This window comes from Triturus cristatus, chromosome 6 (genome assembly GCF_964204655.1).
Source record: "Triturus cristatus chromosome 6, aTriCri1.1, whole genome shotgun sequence".
Lineage (NCBI taxonomy): Eukaryota > Metazoa > Chordata > Amphibia > Caudata > Salamandridae > Triturus > Triturus cristatus.
Window position 1 is genome coordinate 1890195780 of NC_140589.1, and position 19037 is coordinate 1890214816.

At 44.8% G+C, this 19037-nt stretch overlaps 1 protein-coding gene across 4 annotated transcripts in view; it reads right to left on the reverse strand.

Moving 5' to 3' along the window:
• The window catches only part of LOC146822318 (uncharacterized), a 389625-nt gene that overhangs the window by 59711 nt on the left and 310877 nt on the right, over nt 1–19037 (reverse strand). Inside the window, exon 9 of one of the 4 annotated variants that reach the window (XM_085613395.1) lies at nt 16317–16514. The exons of the other annotated variants lie outside the window; for them this stretch is intronic. Coding sequence (XP_085469521.1) covers nt 16317–16514 — 198 coding nt within the window. The remainder of the gene's footprint in view (nt 1–16316; nt 16515–19037) is intronic. 4 annotated transcript variants of the gene reach the window in all.

Consider the following 19037-nt stretch of genomic DNA (forward strand, 5'->3'; position numbering starts at 1 on the left):
GACTATTTATTATTAAACCCCCTTGGGCTAACGGGGGAGTCAGGTTTGGAAGGTGGCATTCGATTTGTCCGCTAGTGATGTCCTCCTTAGGTTCTGATGTTTCGCTTATTATGAAAGCATTAGCCCCATTAACTCCATTGACCACGTAGCCCGTTTTTGTGTTCCCTAAGTTTTGACTTGCTGGGTTATTGGGGCTGTTGAAGCTAGGCGTGCCAGATGCCGTTTTTGTTTCTGATGCTCTGTCCCCCCAAGTAATAATTGTTTCTGGTGAGAGTGGGAAAGCTATATGCTTGAGTGAATGGGGTCCTAGGCTTCTGTCCGGATAATCACTGGCATCTCCTAGAGTTCTGGCAGTTCTGGTAGTTTTTCCAGAGCATGATGAATACGCTGCTCCTCCAGAGTCGCCAGGTTCACCAAGTTTGTCGTCTGGAATAGTATGGTACAGGAACGTCTCTGTTGCCGTTTGTGATGGTCATTCTCTTTGTGATACTGAGACTATTCCTGGTAGCTGTGGGCTCATTTGGGTTTAGGACCCTTCCCAGTGGAGTTGCAGGCACTGTTAATAACTCAGCTGTTTGCGACCCCTCCCTGGGACTTGATCCCAATTTAAAACTGCCTAGAGGGTAAAGCAGCTTTGACTTTTGCCGCTTTGCTGATTTATGGGGACAATGTTTTTCTTGGTGTTGGACCAGGTTTGAATTTCTTGTCCTCATTTTTTTTTCCTTTTCGCTAAGTTAAGGAGGGTTAATGTCTTAAGGGGATTGAATAGGAACCCTCCTATTAAACTGTCAGACTGTTAAACTGCTGAACTGTTGAGCTGTTGAGCTATCAGGCTGTTGCAATTGTAGTTAAGCTATTGAGCTATGAGCTATAGGGCTACTGGACAGCTGCGCTGGTCAGGTATCTCGGTATCACTACTGGTATCACTACTGGCTTAAGTTGAGCTGTTAGAGGTTCGTTGCCGCTTCTTTATGATTTACAGGCCTCAAGCTTTCCGTAATGATAAGAGTGTTATTGAAAAAGTGGCTGTATTTTAAAATGCATTTAAAGCCTATAAGATGAAAAACTGCGATATCGTTGCTGCTCACACCACCTTGGCTCCTAAGTTGTTACTCTGGGTGTCTCAGGTCTATATGGATCAAGCAGCCAATCCACCCGACCACTGCAGAGCTGAATGATTGGGGGGTCACAACACTTTTCTCTCTCACCATTGGGCACCGTTGTGCACTCCTACTGCCCCCAATTGCCTTTCAGTGCCCCCCCCCCGTCGCTCACCTCTGGATGCGTGAAGAGGGATGAGGAGCAAAGTAGGGGGCTGCACTGCCACTGCCACTGTCACTGGGGTGGTCACTGGGGCTGATGCTATAGTTTGTCGTTGTAGTTTGTAGTTGTAGAGTGCCGGTGCTGGCTGTCTTGGAACTTGTAGCTTTAAACTGGAGAGTTGAGGGTTAAAGTGCGGCTTTTGCAGAGCTTTTTTGCGGTTCTTATGGCGGCCGGCTAGTGGCTCTCCCGAAAGTGCCGAAAACGCTCAAATTCCGGCAAAAGGAGCGGCGAAGAGAGCAGCAGGAAGGACTGCTGTGCAACCACCGCCACGTCTTCTCCGTTTGCTGCCTGTTTCCGGCCTTGCGAGATCACCAAATCACGGACTGGATCACCCAGAACCACATGAGGGTCACAGTTCTCCAGATGGTGATTATATGGTAACATAAATCTGACCCTTTTCCCCTGCCTTGTGTAGTCCCTCAGGGATCGTCCCTGAGCTCCATGCCTTTCAATTTGTAGATTATGCCACTGGCCCGGTTGATCCATTCCTATGATCTGCAGGTTGTGTCGTATGCTGAAGACACAGATTATTGTATCCATCTCTAAGGACACAGAGGCTATAGAAGCTACAACTGTATGAAGCCTGTGGCTGTATGCATAAGCAAAGTGTGTCTCAAGTTGCATGGCGAGAAGACAGAGGTGCTAATGTTTGAGAGTCAGTCATCTGTATGGAACCAGAATTGGTGACCAGACAGCTGGGGGACATTGCCAATCCCCAATGACTCAGCTAAAAACGTAGGCGTCATCTTGGACAGTGGTCTGTTCTTGTATTTTCAGGTCATTCATATCATGGTGACCGGATTCTGGAATATCAGAAAACTGAGGAAGATTTTTCCCCTCATCAAGGATTGATTATTGCAACCTCCTTTACTTGATAAAACAATCCTCACCAAATGATAATTGATGCAAAACGCAGCGGCCAGGCTTACACGAGGCATCCCCAAATACAAGTCAGTAGCAAAAGGACTGCATGAACTACACTGGCTTCCCATGCAGAAGCTGGTCACCTTCATGGCCATGTACATTTCGACCGGCAGGCCACCAGTTAGTAGTCCGACCCAGAATGTGGAAAAGGAGATGGGAAGGTAGAGCCTTCTCATTCGCTGCAGCCAAGTGCTGGCATACCCGCGCCCTTCATCTTACCATTATGAAGCCACACATGCCTTTTAGGAAGGCCTTCGAAACCTGGCTCTTCTGTTTGTAACTTGCCGTTCACCTGTCAGGACTAGGTTAGGAGCAGGGTCACTCTCTGTATTGGCTATCGGCGCCTTGACGCCTTTGGGCAATTGATACGCTATACAAATGTATATCATTTAATTTTATACTTTTGAGGTGACCCATAATCTAATTAATTAACATTGCAACCGTTCATGTATTTTATTAAAGTGAAACATTCATAAATGGGTCAGGTTTATATTGTTAAAGTTCCTATTTAATCTCAAACGACAAAACATTTCTATTCTTGGTGCTTCGGATGCGCGTTATTCAATGGGCCAACGGTGTGGAAACACTTGCTTAGATTAAAAGAGGTTAGTAAGAAATATGGCATATTTTAGAAAAAATAAATGAAGCATTATCCGCAATGCTAATAAAAACAAAGGAAAATGTGCAAACATCGACATCTTTGCGCTAAAAGGAACATTTTATATATTTTCACCTTGAGAAATTTCTTTAGGATTCAATAATTCTCCTTAATCACTTCCCACCCAATATAACTCAAAGACACCTCATGGCACTCGCATGACATCCAAGGACTCGCATGGTTTCACAAAAAGGCTGTGAGCAGAAACCGTGATTTTACCTGGATACCAGGAGTTCAGTCTGACGTCCTGACAGATTTTTAGAACAGATCACATCTGTCACTGTGGTTTCCCACATTATATACATACACACACACACCTGGCTGCTTCAAACACCTACCAAAGCCCATGGCTACCATATTGTCAATTAACCAACTGCTATTAAGCTGCATAAAACAAAAATAAGAAGTGAAAATGTACTCAAAGCATCAGTAAATCATAACTATCTTCATTTTTGGAGTGGGTGGGGTGGAGGGGTTAGTCCGTATTAACGCCTTAAGTAATCACGAATATCAATTATTTACTTAATAGTCAAAAGAAGTTGTGTAAAACTTGAATTCTTCTTGATTTGCACCTTAGCCTCAATCCATCGGTCATCAAGTACATTCCCCCAGACGCCTCAAAGAGTTATTAAAAATTGTTTTTCCCCCATGAAATTGCAAGATGACAGAGTGTGGCTTGTGACTGCAAAGGAGATGAGCTGAGAGGAGGAAGAACGCGAGGATGAGGTGGATGAAGAAGAAACAGATGGAATGCAAGATACAGGGGGTGAAGGCATAGCCAACAAGGTGATGACTCAAGGAGGTGTGAAGAACATGCTGTAGGGGTGAATGGAGCAGGAGGTGACTTTACATATCATGGAGACAAAAAAGACCAGCTACTTAAAGATCCAGGGGTAGTGCCTGGGCTCAATCAGCATGGTGTCAGTACTCCACAAGTGTTTGATTCTTAATTTTCTATTATTTGAGTTGGAATGGGACTGTGTTGTATCCTGCATAGAGTCCAGAACCAAGCCAGAGCATGACCTTCTGCTAGAGTTGGGGGATAACCTTCTCCAATGGGGCATTTGTTGACTGCACACCGGCGACACAGATGTGCACCGGTTTTGAATAAAAATGTTACCTGCTTTAGACGCGGACCTTTATTCTTGAGTAATTGTGTCTAGATGCAGATAATATTCCCATAATTTAGAATTTACGGACTTCGCCAATGATGCAGCCGTTGCAGGAAAAGTGGTGCATTCATGCACTTCACGAGCAATGTTCGTTGAGCTGTGTGGTGCTCCACATTCCACACAGAGCAACCTTCCCACGTCCTTTGGAATAAATGTAACTCTCAAAGGTCTTAATCTAGATAACGGGTACCTAGAAGTCCCTAGCGAGGCTTCAGAGGTTAACATCCAGGTATTTCAGCTACAGCTCCCTTAGATAACTACATTTACCAGGATCACCCTTAAATAATCCCGATTTAACAACAATCCTTCCGAAATGGAAAGAGTCCGCTCCACATCTACAAATGGAGACTGACTTCATGACAGGAGATAGTAGAACATCAGTCATGGGGTTTCCAGAAAAACCTTTATAATCAGTAGGCTGTCTAGTCAAGGAGGTGAGCAGTGCCTTGTGCGTCTGATGATTAGGCAACCATGCCAGTAAAGGGCTTCAAGAGTGCTCCCATGATGGAGAAGAGTGGACGAAGGGAGGAGTTTGTACTGGTAACTACGGGTGTCACAGATCACGGGGACCAAGCAGGTACTGTCTGCTACAGGCACACAAGGTTCAGCAGTAGATGAGCCGTGTTTGTGACCAGGAACTCTGCTAATACGGCACATTACAAGGACACTGCATGTAAATAACATCCATTCATTGGGGCACATCAGTGCCCCTCCACAAACTCTTAAGCCAGCTCAGCAATCCAATCCTGCAGTTAAGATGAAGTGAAAAGCTGCAGCTCACGGTAACAAAAGCCCAGAAATTCAAAGGCCGGTCAGTTCCATTGACGTGGTGATATAGTCTCTGCAGTGTGAGGTCAGAGGTCAAACTAGGGCATGGCACAAAGGGCAGCTGCAGGTAGCGCACCCCTTCCTCAGATGGGACACCCTTAGCAAAGGCAGGGGTGCTACAGAATGGTCCCTTTGAACTATGATGCTGGACTTGGGTTTTACTCTAGTGATAATATGTACAATAATGAACGGTTGTTTTTACCCATATACTAAAATATTACGCGGGCCTGGGCGTAGTCCGCGAAGTAGCGCTACGCGTAGCTACGCAAAGTGCACTTCGTGAGCTACGCGTAGCTCTTCGCGAACTGTGTAGTACCCTGTTCGCACTGTGCAAGTTGCCGTTTTCAATGATTGCACAGTGCGGACAAGCATGTGCAATCATTGAAAACGGCATCTTGCACAGCGCGAGCTGTAGTTTTCTGCCGCTCGAGTAGATTTTTACTCAAGCGGCAGCTTTCTCAACGTGGACTGGTAGTTTCACATCGCGAGCGGTCGCGAGCATACGCGACCACTCGCAATGAGAAACCTGACCTCCCCGCATTGAGAATCTCGCCGGGAGGTTTATTTTCCACGCTCGCGATCGGCAACTTTATGTTGCTGATCGCGAACAAGGAAAAAGTCTCGCCGGGATGTCATTTTGCTTGCTCGCAGTCGCCAACTTGACGTTGAGGACCGCAAGCAAGCATGCGTGTTTGCATTGTGCTACGTGCAATTCACGTAGTGCAAAGTAGCGCAAACTACGCCAGCGTAGCATAGTGCTTTGCCCAGGCTTAGTGCAAATGGATGCATGGGACACTTCTGCATGTCTAAACTATTTTGCTCCAAAAGATATGAGTGAAGCACCAAACTGCCGTGTGTTGCAGAGAACAAATCACTAAAAGGTTTTTACGCAGAGCCAGATCTACTAAAACAAAGTGACCCGACTGTGCATGAAATTACAACAAGGAACAAACAAGGGACAAACAAGGGACATGTGGAACACTGCGTGACATTCCTACGCGTGACATGCACTGTAAGCAAGGTTATGGGTTTCACGCAGGCGCCTGTTGGTTGCTCGTTGTACTGCTGAACGCTGGCCTGGAGCGCGTACCTCCAGTACGCACGGAGCGCCAGGCAGCCCCGGCTCGCCTCCAGGTCACAGCGAAACAGAAAGCATTGCATTGAGTTTCTGTACCGCACACATGGTCCATGACATCCTTGACGTACTACACTTACTAAATGTGGCGTGGTATTATTTTCGCGCTGTGCTGTAAGAAGTGTAGTACATTGGCCCAGAAACCACTGGGTTTTAGGTTTCCTGGCTTTAAAACAGGCTTCTTAACCATCTGGTATAAACTCCTACCCTTTCAAATAGTTTCTTATGCTACGTGAATACGTTGGGACAAAATGAAACGGGACATACAGAGAAAGTATATATTTTTATATTTATTGCAGAAACAGCCCTGTAAATGTAAATTGTAGTTTACTTGTTATAATATGAAAACACAACACTATCAGTATGGATTTGCAACCTTCTGTAACAAAGCTGCATTCTGAAGTGGAAAAAAATAGAAGCCATTTAGCATGCTTATAAATGCTCTGGGAGACTTCCCTTCTGTCCTCGTAAACTTAAAACCATCGACACCCAAGATTAATCTTATATTAAACAGAATATTATACAATATATTTTTTAAGAGCCAGAGGTCTGAATTCAGTCCACAAATTAACTTTAAGAACAAATGCTAATTTCTGTAAAGCATCCCAACACACAATTTCTTAACTCGCCTCCCTCAGTTCCCCCAAACCACCTCTGATGTCACACCGCAAGGCTAATTCCAGCTTCAATTAAAAATGGAGATGAAAAAGCAATAGGTCAGTATTTAATTACAATATTAATAGAAGTCAAGCAGCAGGAAGTTATGAGTGAGTAGAAACATGTGTAAATGACTCCACACTTTGCAAACACCATCGTTAAGGGTGGGTCTAGTTCTTTGAAAAAAAACTCATTTTCCAATGACCCCAACTTCCCTTCGTGTCCGAACACTGGGACTAGAAAGTCATTGGCGAACTAGAAGTACAGCAAAAGCCACATTTGAGAACTTGTAGACAGAGGGTTATTGTCCCTGGCCCCGAAAGCTAGGCAACAGGCTCACATGGGTAAGGGGAGTCAAATAAAATCTCCAAACTGGAAGCCTTTCAAGGATGGGCATGCGATGGGTACTCGATCCAATCTTTTCAAGCCGGCCAGTTGAATGATCACTGCGTCTGTTTTTCAAGGAAGTAGGTTTGTTCTTAGTGAAAGTAAACAAATCAAATGCTTGCACAATCTTATTCAGACTTTATACAAGGACTCTCCATATACAGCGGTTCACTTAAACCATCAGCTTTACCTGGATATTCTGCTTGGAGGCAAACAGTGGGGTGGCATGGAACAATCGAAGAGATCGAGCATTGTATGACGCCATGGTTGCGGCTTCTGTTTGGGTGGAATGCAGCTTAAGAGGGGCTATGTTTATGGTCTCAACTAATGGCATGTTTAATTGGACTGGATATTCAGCAATCATTAGGATTTGAATTTTTTTAAAGCAATCCTTGAGAGACTAGTTTAGTCTTTGCGATGCCTCAGTTGTTCTCAGAGTGATCGAAACGAGGGATTTCTTGGACCAGACACCGTTCTCTACGATGAGGGATACATTTAAAAGAACTAGCTGATCCCTTTTCAGAAATATGATGTATGACAAAGTATAGATACATGAAAACACTAGCATGCAGGCATGGGTCAAATTCAGTGTGCTCAATCTACTTTTGCCTTAAAAAAGCTGGAGCCTTTCCCACAATTTCAACAGATCTGCTCTGACCTGATGGTGTGGACTCCCGGGAGACCACGGAGTACTACTATTTGTCCTACACTCAATAACACTCTAAATGAAAGGTCATATTATCTGGACCCATTTAAGCATTCATCAATCTACACCAGCTTTGCTATTCAGCAAAACCCGGACATAAAACGATTAGCTTCCTTGGGTATAGATGTCGGTAAATAAAGATGTTGAAGATGAAACGGATTGAACAAGAGCTAAGTATTACTCTTAGACCTACACACATGGATAAACAGTGAATCACCGTGTGACCTAGTCTGAACAAAGATCACCCCCAAAATACACATCGCATGGACATGACTTGAGATCAGAGCTGTGATGTCCTGAACAGTCTAGGTGTAAAGCCTCATGCAAATCAACTCTGGTCGCTCCCGCTATCCGACAAATTTGTTTCAGGTGGATAGGCAAGAGGCTGGCCATCTTCCCCTGGACACGTAAACCTTAAATACGGTCCTTGAGGAACTCTGCTGTGTTCTGATCATGTTCAGTCAAGAACCTACGGTCCTTGCAGACTGCTTCTAAGTTCTTGCTTGAGTTATTCTGCTTAGTTTTCCTTCACTTTGGTACCAACGCATGCACAGTGCATCATCACACTATTTGTATTCTTTGGCGCACCTCTCGTTATGTTCTATGCATTTGCACTCAGCTACATTCCAAGTATGTGTGATAAAGTCTAGTATCTCATCACATTTTGGCCTCTGTGCATATCCCTTCACGGAAGGAGTACTGGGAAGGACTTAATCTGAGCCTCCTAAATCTTAAATTTTATATATCTCAGAAGCAGTCAGTAAAAAACACTGTTTCTAAACTCATCATTATATCCAGGTTCTTAAGGTTACAGTGTGGACCCACAGTTCTTGACTTTTTTTTTTTATCATGGGTGACCAGCCCACAGGTATGTTTGTTTTGGTATTCACGCACATAGTGGTCACAACATAAAAAAAGTCTCTTAAAGTCGACATTTGTATGGCTATATCTTCAATATGTACTCCAAATGTTAATCGGCAAATCTCTAGTAAGGATTCAAAGTATTTATTTTACCACCTTTGTGGGATGATACATTTTAAACTCTTATTATTCGGAGGGTTTGTATGGTGCTAGCAGAAACTACTATTGGATGGTAAAGGCCCACCAGAAGGACCACCTATAGTGACCCCTGCGGAATAATCAAACAGAAAGCCATCCTCCCAATGCTTGAACACAAGTGAGGTAGCACCGTTCTCAGAGCAAGGCTCAGCTCATGATTGAAAAGCATCCCAACTGTAGAGCCAAGGCCTTCACAGCGACAGCAAGCCAACAAGAGAAGATCACAATGTCGTAGCATATGAACAAGTCACACACAACACAACACAACTCATTCACTGGAGGAGATGGCAGCAGGTCGCAAACTCTATGAAAGTATGTGTTCATTCTTGTTAGGACACAAAGCTTAAGTGCAAGATGCTGTTCTGAAACTCGCAATTACGAAAAAGTAACTGTACAGAAAGTCAGTGCTTGAGAAACAGCACACTGAAATTATGCACTTTTTCCAAGTTCTGAATATCCAAACTGTGGCTGATCACCCTGGCATTTCTTAAGGACTGCCTTACAGCCTGTACTTGAATATCATAAGTCATTCAGACAATGGCTACAAGTGTTAGCCCACAAAATAATTGCCTTCACAGTGGTATTTATCATGGTTACCAATCATGTAAACGAACGAGTAATTGTGCCAGCTACTCTGATCCATCAATCAATGCAACACAAGAACCGGCTTCGGGAAAACCTTCACCCCCTCCTTCGAGAAGAAATCGCAAACCCACAATACACCATTGGTGTTGGCCAACATTGGCTGCAGCAACAGGGATACACCCAGTTGACAGGACACAAATATCTCAATAATGCTGTAGCTGAAATTCCACAATTGTTTGGTTAAAAAAAAGAGCAAGGTAGGCAAAGCATCTGATGCTAGACCATTTGAAAGGAAGGGCTTTCTGATCAGCGGCGGGCCAACAAATCTTAGTGGAAACCCTGGACCAGCATATGCATAATAAAGACCAGAGAGCCCAACAGCTTAATCAATTAGTGTTTGGCAAACGTCTGCCAAATGCCTTTTCTCCAATAAAGCAATCCGTGTTATTGAGCACTTTCAAAACAAGAATCTTGCAACAAAAACCTAGCATGAAATGAGTGGCCAGGTAACAAGGACATCTAGAAAAATCACACTTCTAGGCTACAAGACGCTTAGTGCAATACTCTGATGTCACAGACATCGTACTGAAGGGTCTGGGCCTCCGTTATTTCTCTCTTACTAGATAGAAAATGAATAAAACACATTCAATGCCCTCACAGGGACAAAGCATACCTTCCGTTAGCTACAACTGCTGAGGCGATGCAATCTGGTCCATCGAACCACTTCCGAACGGACCAGTAGCGCACCACCAATGACACCGGCAAAAGGCTCCAGAAAGCAGTCACTAGGAGTTGCAGTCATCTTTGGCAATTACTCAGTTTGTGATGTGCATTAGCAGTGCTACACCACGTCAGTCTGCAGTTGTTTAATAGCTTTGCAGGATGCAGGAGTTTTCTGTTTATAAATGGCATTGATTTGCAAGGTGTCTCCCAAATTATCTGTAGTGAGAGCTACTTTCGATAAGTGAAAATCATTGTGAGATACTGAAGGCCAAGCCACTAGAAACAATGTCACCAGACGCCCCCACGTCCAGTTTCATTGAAGTTAAGCCTAAATCTCAGATACAAAGGGTAGGGTTTGAACTAGATACTTTTACTAGGGGCACTGTGACAGGGCTGCCATGTGAGTCAGTGAGAGCGTGGCCTTTGGGAAAGTATGAACATATATGAATGGGATATATGTGAATGAGAGCCTTTGCCATATGACTAGTGGCACAGGGCAAACCTTTTGCCATATGTGGCACTGTTACATGTATAACACAATCATAAAATCAAGTGCAGAAAATTGTTATGCAAAAAATGATCATAATATGGAACATTTTTCTGCACTTTAAATTTCTTCCTCTTAAACGAATGGCTGTATTTTTCAGTTATAAATAGGACAGTGCCTACCAGCCACTGGAAGTAAGATGCGTGCTGTCTGTAAATGCGACACTTAGAAATGAGAGATATTTAAACTGAGGAGTTAATTTTATGTTTTTCATGGATTCCATAAAACTCATCATTTAAATGTTCTTCCATTTCAAAGTGTTGCATTTAATAACAGCAGGCATCTTGGACCCAGCGGCCCACAGACGTAGTGCTATATTTACAACAGAAAAATACAGCCATTTGTTTAAATAAGAGGAATTTAAAGTGAAAAAAATGATGCTTCATAAAATACTAAGCTGAAAACTATGGATGAGGATACACTCCTTTCCTTGTTCCTTTAATTTTGATAGTGAAATCTTGTATTTAATTGTGTTCGATCAGTAACTGTGAATCGCCCCCAGTCACAGTGGATACTAACGTGATCAAAAAGGCACTTTTCTCGCGCGCCAAACTGTCGCACTGCTATGTGGGAATTGTTCCCTCCAATACACCAATTAATACAATACAATACAGATGCATTTGTAAAGCGCGCTACATACCCGTGAGGGTCTCAAGGCGCTGGGGGGGGGGGGGGGGGTCTGTCGTAGGTTGGTAGGGATAGTGTTCCAGGTCTTGGCGGCGAGGAAGGAGAAGGATCTGCCGGCGGCGGTGGTTTTTCATGTGCGAGGTACTGTGGCGAGGGCGAGGCTGGTAGAGCGGAGGCTGGGGGTGTGGAAGTTGAGTCGGTGGTTGAGGTATACTGGTCCGGTGTTGTGGAGGGCCTTGTGTGCGTGGATGAGGAGTTTGAAGGTGATCCTCTTGTTGAGGGGGAGCCAATGCAGGTCTCTCAGGTGGGGTGTGATGTGGTTGCATCGTGGGATGTCGAGGATCAGTCATGCCGAGGCGTTCTGGATGCGTTGCAGCCGCTTCAGGAGCTTGGGTGTAGTTCCTGCATAGAGGGCGTTCCCGTAATCCAGTCTGCTGGTGATGAGTGCATGAGTGACGGTCTTTCTGGTGTCGGGGGGATCCATTTGAAGATTCTGCGGAGCATACGGAGGGTGTTGAAGCAGGATGCGGAAACTGCGTTGACTTGCTTGGTCATGGAGAGGGCGGAGTCTAGGATGATGCCCAGGTTGCGTGCGTGGTTGGTGGGTTTTGGGGCTGCTCCTAGCGATGTTGGCCACCAGGAGTCGTCCCAGGCGGAGGGGGTGGAGCCAAGGATGAGGACCTCTGTCTTGTTTGAGTTCAGCTTCAATTTGCTGTGCTTCATCCATTCGGCGACGGCCTTCATTCCTCTGTGGAGGTTGGCTTTGGCGGTCTACGGTGAGGGATATGATCAGCTGGGTGTCGTCGGCATAGGAGATGATGTTCAGGCTGTGTTGTCGTGCGACATGGGCGAGTGGTGTCATGTAGATGTTGAACAGCGTCGGGCTGAGGGAGGATTCCTGTGGGACGCCGCAGATGATCTCGGTGGTCTTGGAGCGGAAGGGTGGGAGGCGGACGCTCTGGGTTCTGCCGGTGAGGAAGGATGTGGTCCAGGCTAGGGCCTTCTTTTGGATTCCGGCGTCATAGAGGCGTGCTGCTAGAGTGCGGTGGCAGACCGTCTCGAAGGCTGCTGATAGGTCTAGCAGGATGAGGGCGGCTGTTTCTCCTTTGTGCATCAGGATCCTGACGTCGTCGGTGGCGGCGATGAGGGTGGTCTCGGCGCTGTGGTTGCTGCGGAAGCCTGACTGAGATGGGTCCAGGATGTTGTTGTCTTCAAGGTAGCGGGTCAGCTGTCTGTTGACAATCTTCTCTGTGACTTTCGCCGGAAAGGGGAGCAGGGAGATGGGCCGGAAGTTCTTGAGGTCCTTGGGGTCCGCCTTGGGTTTCTTTAGTAGGGCGTTAATCTCGGCATGCTTCCAGCTTTCCGGGAAGGTTGCTGTCTCGAAGGAGGAGTTGAATATTTTCCGGAGCTGGGGTGCGATGGTTGTGCTGGCTTTGTTGAAGACGTGGTGGGGGCATGGGTCAGATGGGGATCCGGAGTGTATGGAGTTCATGGTCTTGATGGTGTCTTCGCCGCTGACGTTGTTACAGGCGGTCAAGCGGCTGGTGGTGGTGGTTGCAGGACTGGTTGTCTCGGCGGTGGGTGTGGGGGTGTCGGAGTTGAAGCGGTCGTGGATGTCAGTGATCTTGTGGTGAAAGAAGGTGGCCAGTGAGTCGCACAGGTCCTGTGAAGGTGGGATGTCATTGGGGTTGGATCTGGGGTTGGAGAGTTCTGTCACGATGCTGAAGAGCTCTTTGGAGTTGTGTGCGTTGTTGTCTAGGCGGTCCTTGAAGGCGGTCCTGTTGGCGGTCCTGATGAGTTGGTGGTGTTTGCGGGTGGCGTTCTTGTGGGCTGTGTAGCGGTCTGGTGCACGGTCGCGGAGCCATTTCTTCTCCAGCTTCCGACAGGTGTGCTTGGAGGTCAGGAGGGTCTTTAGTGAACCACGCGGCTTTCCTGTTAATTGTTAATCCAAGTACTCCAATGTTAACACTTTATTCCTATTTTTCTTCAGGTCATTACTCTGTAGTTTATCCTTCTTTTCACCACTACGGAGACAGCGTAATTGAACTTGAATTCTTTACTCAAATTTTTTCTGATGTCAGTTGTATGCCCATAAAGCTTCGTACAATGACACGTAAGTTCATCATATTATGAAATAGGCACGTATGTTCACCCACTGCATTTTTAGCCTAATTGGCTCTTCTTCAGGGGTTTCTGAAAAAATAAATAAAAATAAAATAAATACGAATTTCACGGGGGACACAGGGTGTTGCATTTGTGTTATAAAAACAAATTCTTTAGAGATAGGTTGTTGGTCGTTCGTTTGGGGGCGGCATGGGGTATCATCACATTGGCTTTTTCACATTGTGATTGCATTGAGTAGTCAGCTGAGCTGTTTTTTTTTCTTTTTCAGAAACCCCTGAAGAGCCAATTAGGCTCGAAATGCATTGGGTGAACGCACGTGCCTATTTCATAATATGATTGAGCTTACGTGTCATTGTACAAAGCTTTATGGGCATACAACTGACATCAGAAAAAATTTGAATAAAGAATTCAAGTTCAATTACTACAATTCCCACATAGCAGTGCGACAGTTTGGCGTGCGAGAAAAGAGTCATAAAATATTAAGACATAATTGGCTTAATTGAAAGTGGAGAAAAACATTGACTTAATGTTTCATAGAAATATTATTACACACTTTAAATTCCTCACATTTAAAAACAAAATGGTGGTATTTTTCAATTATAAATATGGCAGTGTCTACTGGCCACTGGGAGCAAGAGGCCTGCTGTTTGTAAGTGCAACATTTTCAGATGGGATCAAATTAAAATGAAGAGTTAATCCAATTGTTTAATTAACACTTCATTTTAATTTTCTCCCATTTAAAAGCATTCAGAGACATCATAACGTTCATGATCCAATATGGGGTTGACAAGGACCTTTATTTAAGATTTAGATACTTCAGTTCTGCACCTCTGTGCCCCGAGTCATAAATCTAACTCCAGCACTGCTCAGTTTCAGTCTCAGTATCTGCAGCCTCGTGATAAGAATGTAAAATAAACACAGCCTTCCCTTAACTTTGAAAAGGAAATGTGACCCTGTGCTTATTTAAAAATCAACTCAAGGCTGTGAGCTACTCTGAAGATGTCTGGGAGCTAACAATCGACTGGTTGGAGAGACCTGATTTACATACAGCAGACACTTTTCATGCAACTTACTACAGGGACCATCGAAACATACAAAACATTGCACTGCTACCAGCCCTCCACCTCTAGGAAAACATACGCAATACTGGCCTACGTTGGTGATCACTTCAATGTAAATATGTGAATAGTCAGATGGTCTTAGCCCATATCCCGTTAGGTGTGTAGGTCCGGTCGGGGTGCAAGTGTCGTCCTGTCAATGCCTCCCATCAATGCCAGCAGCACTTTTGCTTCCCTAGAGTGGTTGAGGAATATGCGGCTGCTACAGAAATCAACTCTGCTGTCCTTTGAAAGGATGCTTTCCTTTCAATCAAGTTGGGAGAGAAGAGGGGAACGCACTTGTGCATGTGTCTGTGTTTACCTGTGCTCAAGCATGCAGGTGTTTACATCCCATGCCCATTATTTTTAACTTCTCCCTCCTAAGCACATTTCCAGTATTAATACAAAACCTCAAAAAATGTTTACTATGTTGCTCTTAAAAACCTTTCTTTGCCTCCTTAACGATAGAGTTGGAAACCAACTCTGAACCTTTTCCTATGCTGATTTACAAACCTCTCTCAAGCACCTGTGCACTGCAAGGCTTGGGTGACAACTGAACACTCTTTGCTATGGGACCTGGCTGGAAGTTCCTCAAAGCTTCCCTGTTATGGACCATTTCATCAAGTGTCAATGAGCAGCACTGTGACAAAACCTGCATGGCATTAACGCGTTGGTTAGAGTTGCGGGAAGGCATGGCGGTCTCTATATTGTGCTGGATTTTCCAAAGACACCATCCAGCACAATTGGGCTCTACCTTGCATCTACCCATGTCTGGAAATGTTCTGCTGTACATATTCAAAGGGGAAGGTAGTTCACCTCAGCAAGTGTGTCTGTAGCAACCTGCTGTACAGGACTGCAATGGCTGCCATCCGCTTATATACAGTCTAGGTTTCACTGATAGACACAACCCTGCAGTTATCAGGTCTAGGCTGCAAGGGGAGTCTTCCAGGGTAGGCAGCGTGCTTGTTTACCCTTCAAGGCCTTCCTAATATCCAAATGACGACAGGCTGTACTCATTTGGGATGTACCTCCATTCTGGTCAAAGACCTGATGCATTTTTCATTTCATCTTAGTTCTAAAAGGCAGGAAGGGATCTTCTCATGCACACCTATTGTATCAGAGTCTTCTGTTGCACAGTAGCATGTTCTCTGGTAGTCTATGACAATTGTGCTCTACCAGCACCTTTCCCCACGTTTACAGCATGTAAATGTTTCCGTCCAGCGCGTGTCCTCTGATGGACCTTCAAGCTGTAGTTGGTGTTGAACCGCTTTCCACATCCAAGGCACTGATAGGGTCTCTCCCCGGTGTGGATTCGCAAGTGCACCTTTAGGTGGTATGACTTGGTAAAAGCATTCCCACACACACTGCACTGGTATGGCCTCTCGCCTGTGTGTGTTCTTGCGTGTACTTTGAGGTGCGCATTTTTAATGAAGCTTTTATCACACACTATACATTTGTATGGTCTCTCTCCTGTGTGAATTCTCTGATGAATCCTAAGTTTGTACAAATGTGAGAAACTTTTCTCACACTCATCACACTTATATCCTACGTCTCCAGTGGGAGTTCTCTGGCCAAAGGTGGAGTAGGGGGAATTCATGATGGCTTGACCAAACTCTGCACCTGGCCCACCATCCCTTGCCATGTGCATCTTCTGGTGTTTGATAGCACTTGCCCGCTCATTGAAGTCTTTCCCACACACAAGGCACTGGTATGAATTTTTCCTTGGATGACTCCGCTGACCAAAAAGAGGCACTGTTAGCTCACCAGCATCACATTCAAAGTCAAAGGTGTCATCCATAACATATCTTGGCAGGAACCTCTTCTGCTTAGCAGCCATGTCCAGTTCATCAAAAAACAGAGGATTGATCTCAGCGACGTCTTCACATGGCGTCTCAGTCCGATAGGCTTGCTCAGTGAACTCTTCCGGATTTGTCATTGGGCCAAGAGCCGTGGGCCCATAATCTACAAGATTAAAAGGAGACTCGCGTCATCATGGGATTTATAATCGTAAGGGAAGCACAAGAAATACAGAGTCCAGGACAGCGACGTCCTTTTAAGGAATGCAACGCCCGACTTGCATGAAAGCAATAAGCAGTACCCAGCAGTGAAGCCCGATTCACAGAGGCTGTACTCTGTATATGAATGCATATTCTTAATGTACGGTAATATTTAGTATAACTTTAAGCAAAATGATAAAAGTTTATTGATCTTAAACAAAGAGAATCGTACAGGTTTTTAACAGACAATTTTACTTTCAAATAAAATAACCACCACAGAATATTACCACTGATTAAATCTTCAAACAATGGACTATGTGACATATTTTACTGCAGAGTGTCATTAAAGTCCTTACCCTGTGGTGCGGTTGGACCAACCAAGACGTGAATATATATATATATATGCACACACACACATATATACATACAAAAACAAAGATTAAAGTGACTTCATGGTTAGTGTGTTGAAAGAACACAAAAACTAACATTTAAAAATTAAAAAACTACTGAAATTCATCAGTCATAGTTTGTCGAATAAACTTTAAGTTGTGACCCCACCAATCACTGCTTATGGCCTCGCAGACCACATCACTCAAGGCATGTTAAATTAAATCATTGATGACATATAAAATTAATGTGACATCTTCTATAGGGTTTGTGAACTTGAGGTAATTCAACACACTACACCTGTAGACAATTCTTTTATTCACCTTAATGAGATTAACCACTTGAGGAATTCACACGGCCTGCACTTTTAAGTTAAGGTATACATTTGTCACTGAAAACACACCTTCTCTGAGATCCTATAGATAACTTCCCCTAGTTTAGTAAAATACACTACTCACATTCATGAAATGGGCACAGTGGGTGTACAACCTTCCAGCCATACTCAACACCAGTGTGAGATAAACCATGTTTAAGTGGGACACCCTGACATTGTATATTATTCTTAATCTGCAATGCATCAAAATCTTCAGCACGCTACGGAAGTGAACATCCACACATTATAAAGGTTCTCATTACACAGAATGTTTGTATAGTGCTGTAATGCAACTATTCAACAGGGGCTTGAGGCCAAACATCCACCGGTAGATAATCTGTTGTCAATAGAAGCTTTAGCCACTTTCACACATTTCTGTGGAATATGCTTTGGCTTTAAGCCACAACCTACTTTCAATTAGAACACTACAACCCACATATCAAATGTGCTAAGCCTTGACCTTGTTTAACTCAAAGCATTACTCCCACCCCAAACTTTAGTGATTTGTAAATGGTGCACCATATAACTTTTAACATGCACAATTACCATTGCCTCCGTGGCTTATACTATTTCCATGTGTTAGGCCCACATGTGTATACTCAATAACTCTATAATGTAAAGGAATACTCAGTTAACAGTTATTTTATCAGTGAAGTTATCAATAAGGTCATTTGAGATGTCCCTAATAAAGTAATTTAGCACGTCATGAGTGATGTACTATGTGCGGTCATAATAAGTGCACGGCGGAGGCACAAGTTATAGCCAGCTCAATGAACTAGAACTGGCGGAGTTAGTTTTTTTTGGGGGGGGGGGGGGATTTAAACATTCGTTTTTGTGTTATTTCAGCACCTACCTAGAACATCACTTTCACCTTTGTTTTTTTCCCCAGTGAATTTCTAGCCTTTATTAATGTAAACTAAAACCATATTTACCATAACATCACTTTAATCTTTCTATTTTTGCAGTGAATTTCAGAGTTTTTTTTAAAGCTAGGTAAGGTCTCATTACCATCCCAAAGTAGAACGTCACTTTTACTTTCGTTTTTGCAGTGATTTTTTTTAAAAACAAATATTCATATTCACCCAATTCCCCTGCCGAGCACAGCTTTTGGTAGTGTGCAGTGGTGGGATACCCCAGAGCTTTAACTCGGGCCAGACCTTGCACCAACCCCCCGCAGACACCCAACCCCGCCGTGAGAAGCATGGGTTGGCTGCAAAAGTGGCATGTGGCCAGCCCCAGCACCGAAACCTCACCGCATATAGCCTTCGGCTATGTGCGGCGTGGGCTGGCTGCAAGGCCTCGACTCTGGCCAGGTGCAGCCCATAAACCCCCACAGATGGCCAACCCCCCACCGCTGTGCCCAGCTGAGTGACCGTGCACAGTGGGTGGTGAGGCCTGGCCCTCCACCCACCACGTGTATTTACTATTTTCTTCTTGCACAGTACTGCAATCAAGCATCGCATCCTTGGTACAGAGGATTGTGATAGCTTCACCTAGTGAAGGTTGCACGGTCATGCAGTCCAACTCCAGCAGGAGTCCCATGGCACCTCAGAGGAGGACCATGCGGGGACACCCCTGCCACCAGCACTTAACCACCCCATGGGTGTAAACCCCACCTCCCCCTGCTGTGCACAGCCTTCAGCCATGCGGTGTGGGGCTGGCTGAGGTGGCCAGACAGGGCACCATTTCCCTACCACCCGCAACCTTCAGCTATGAACAGAGTGGGGT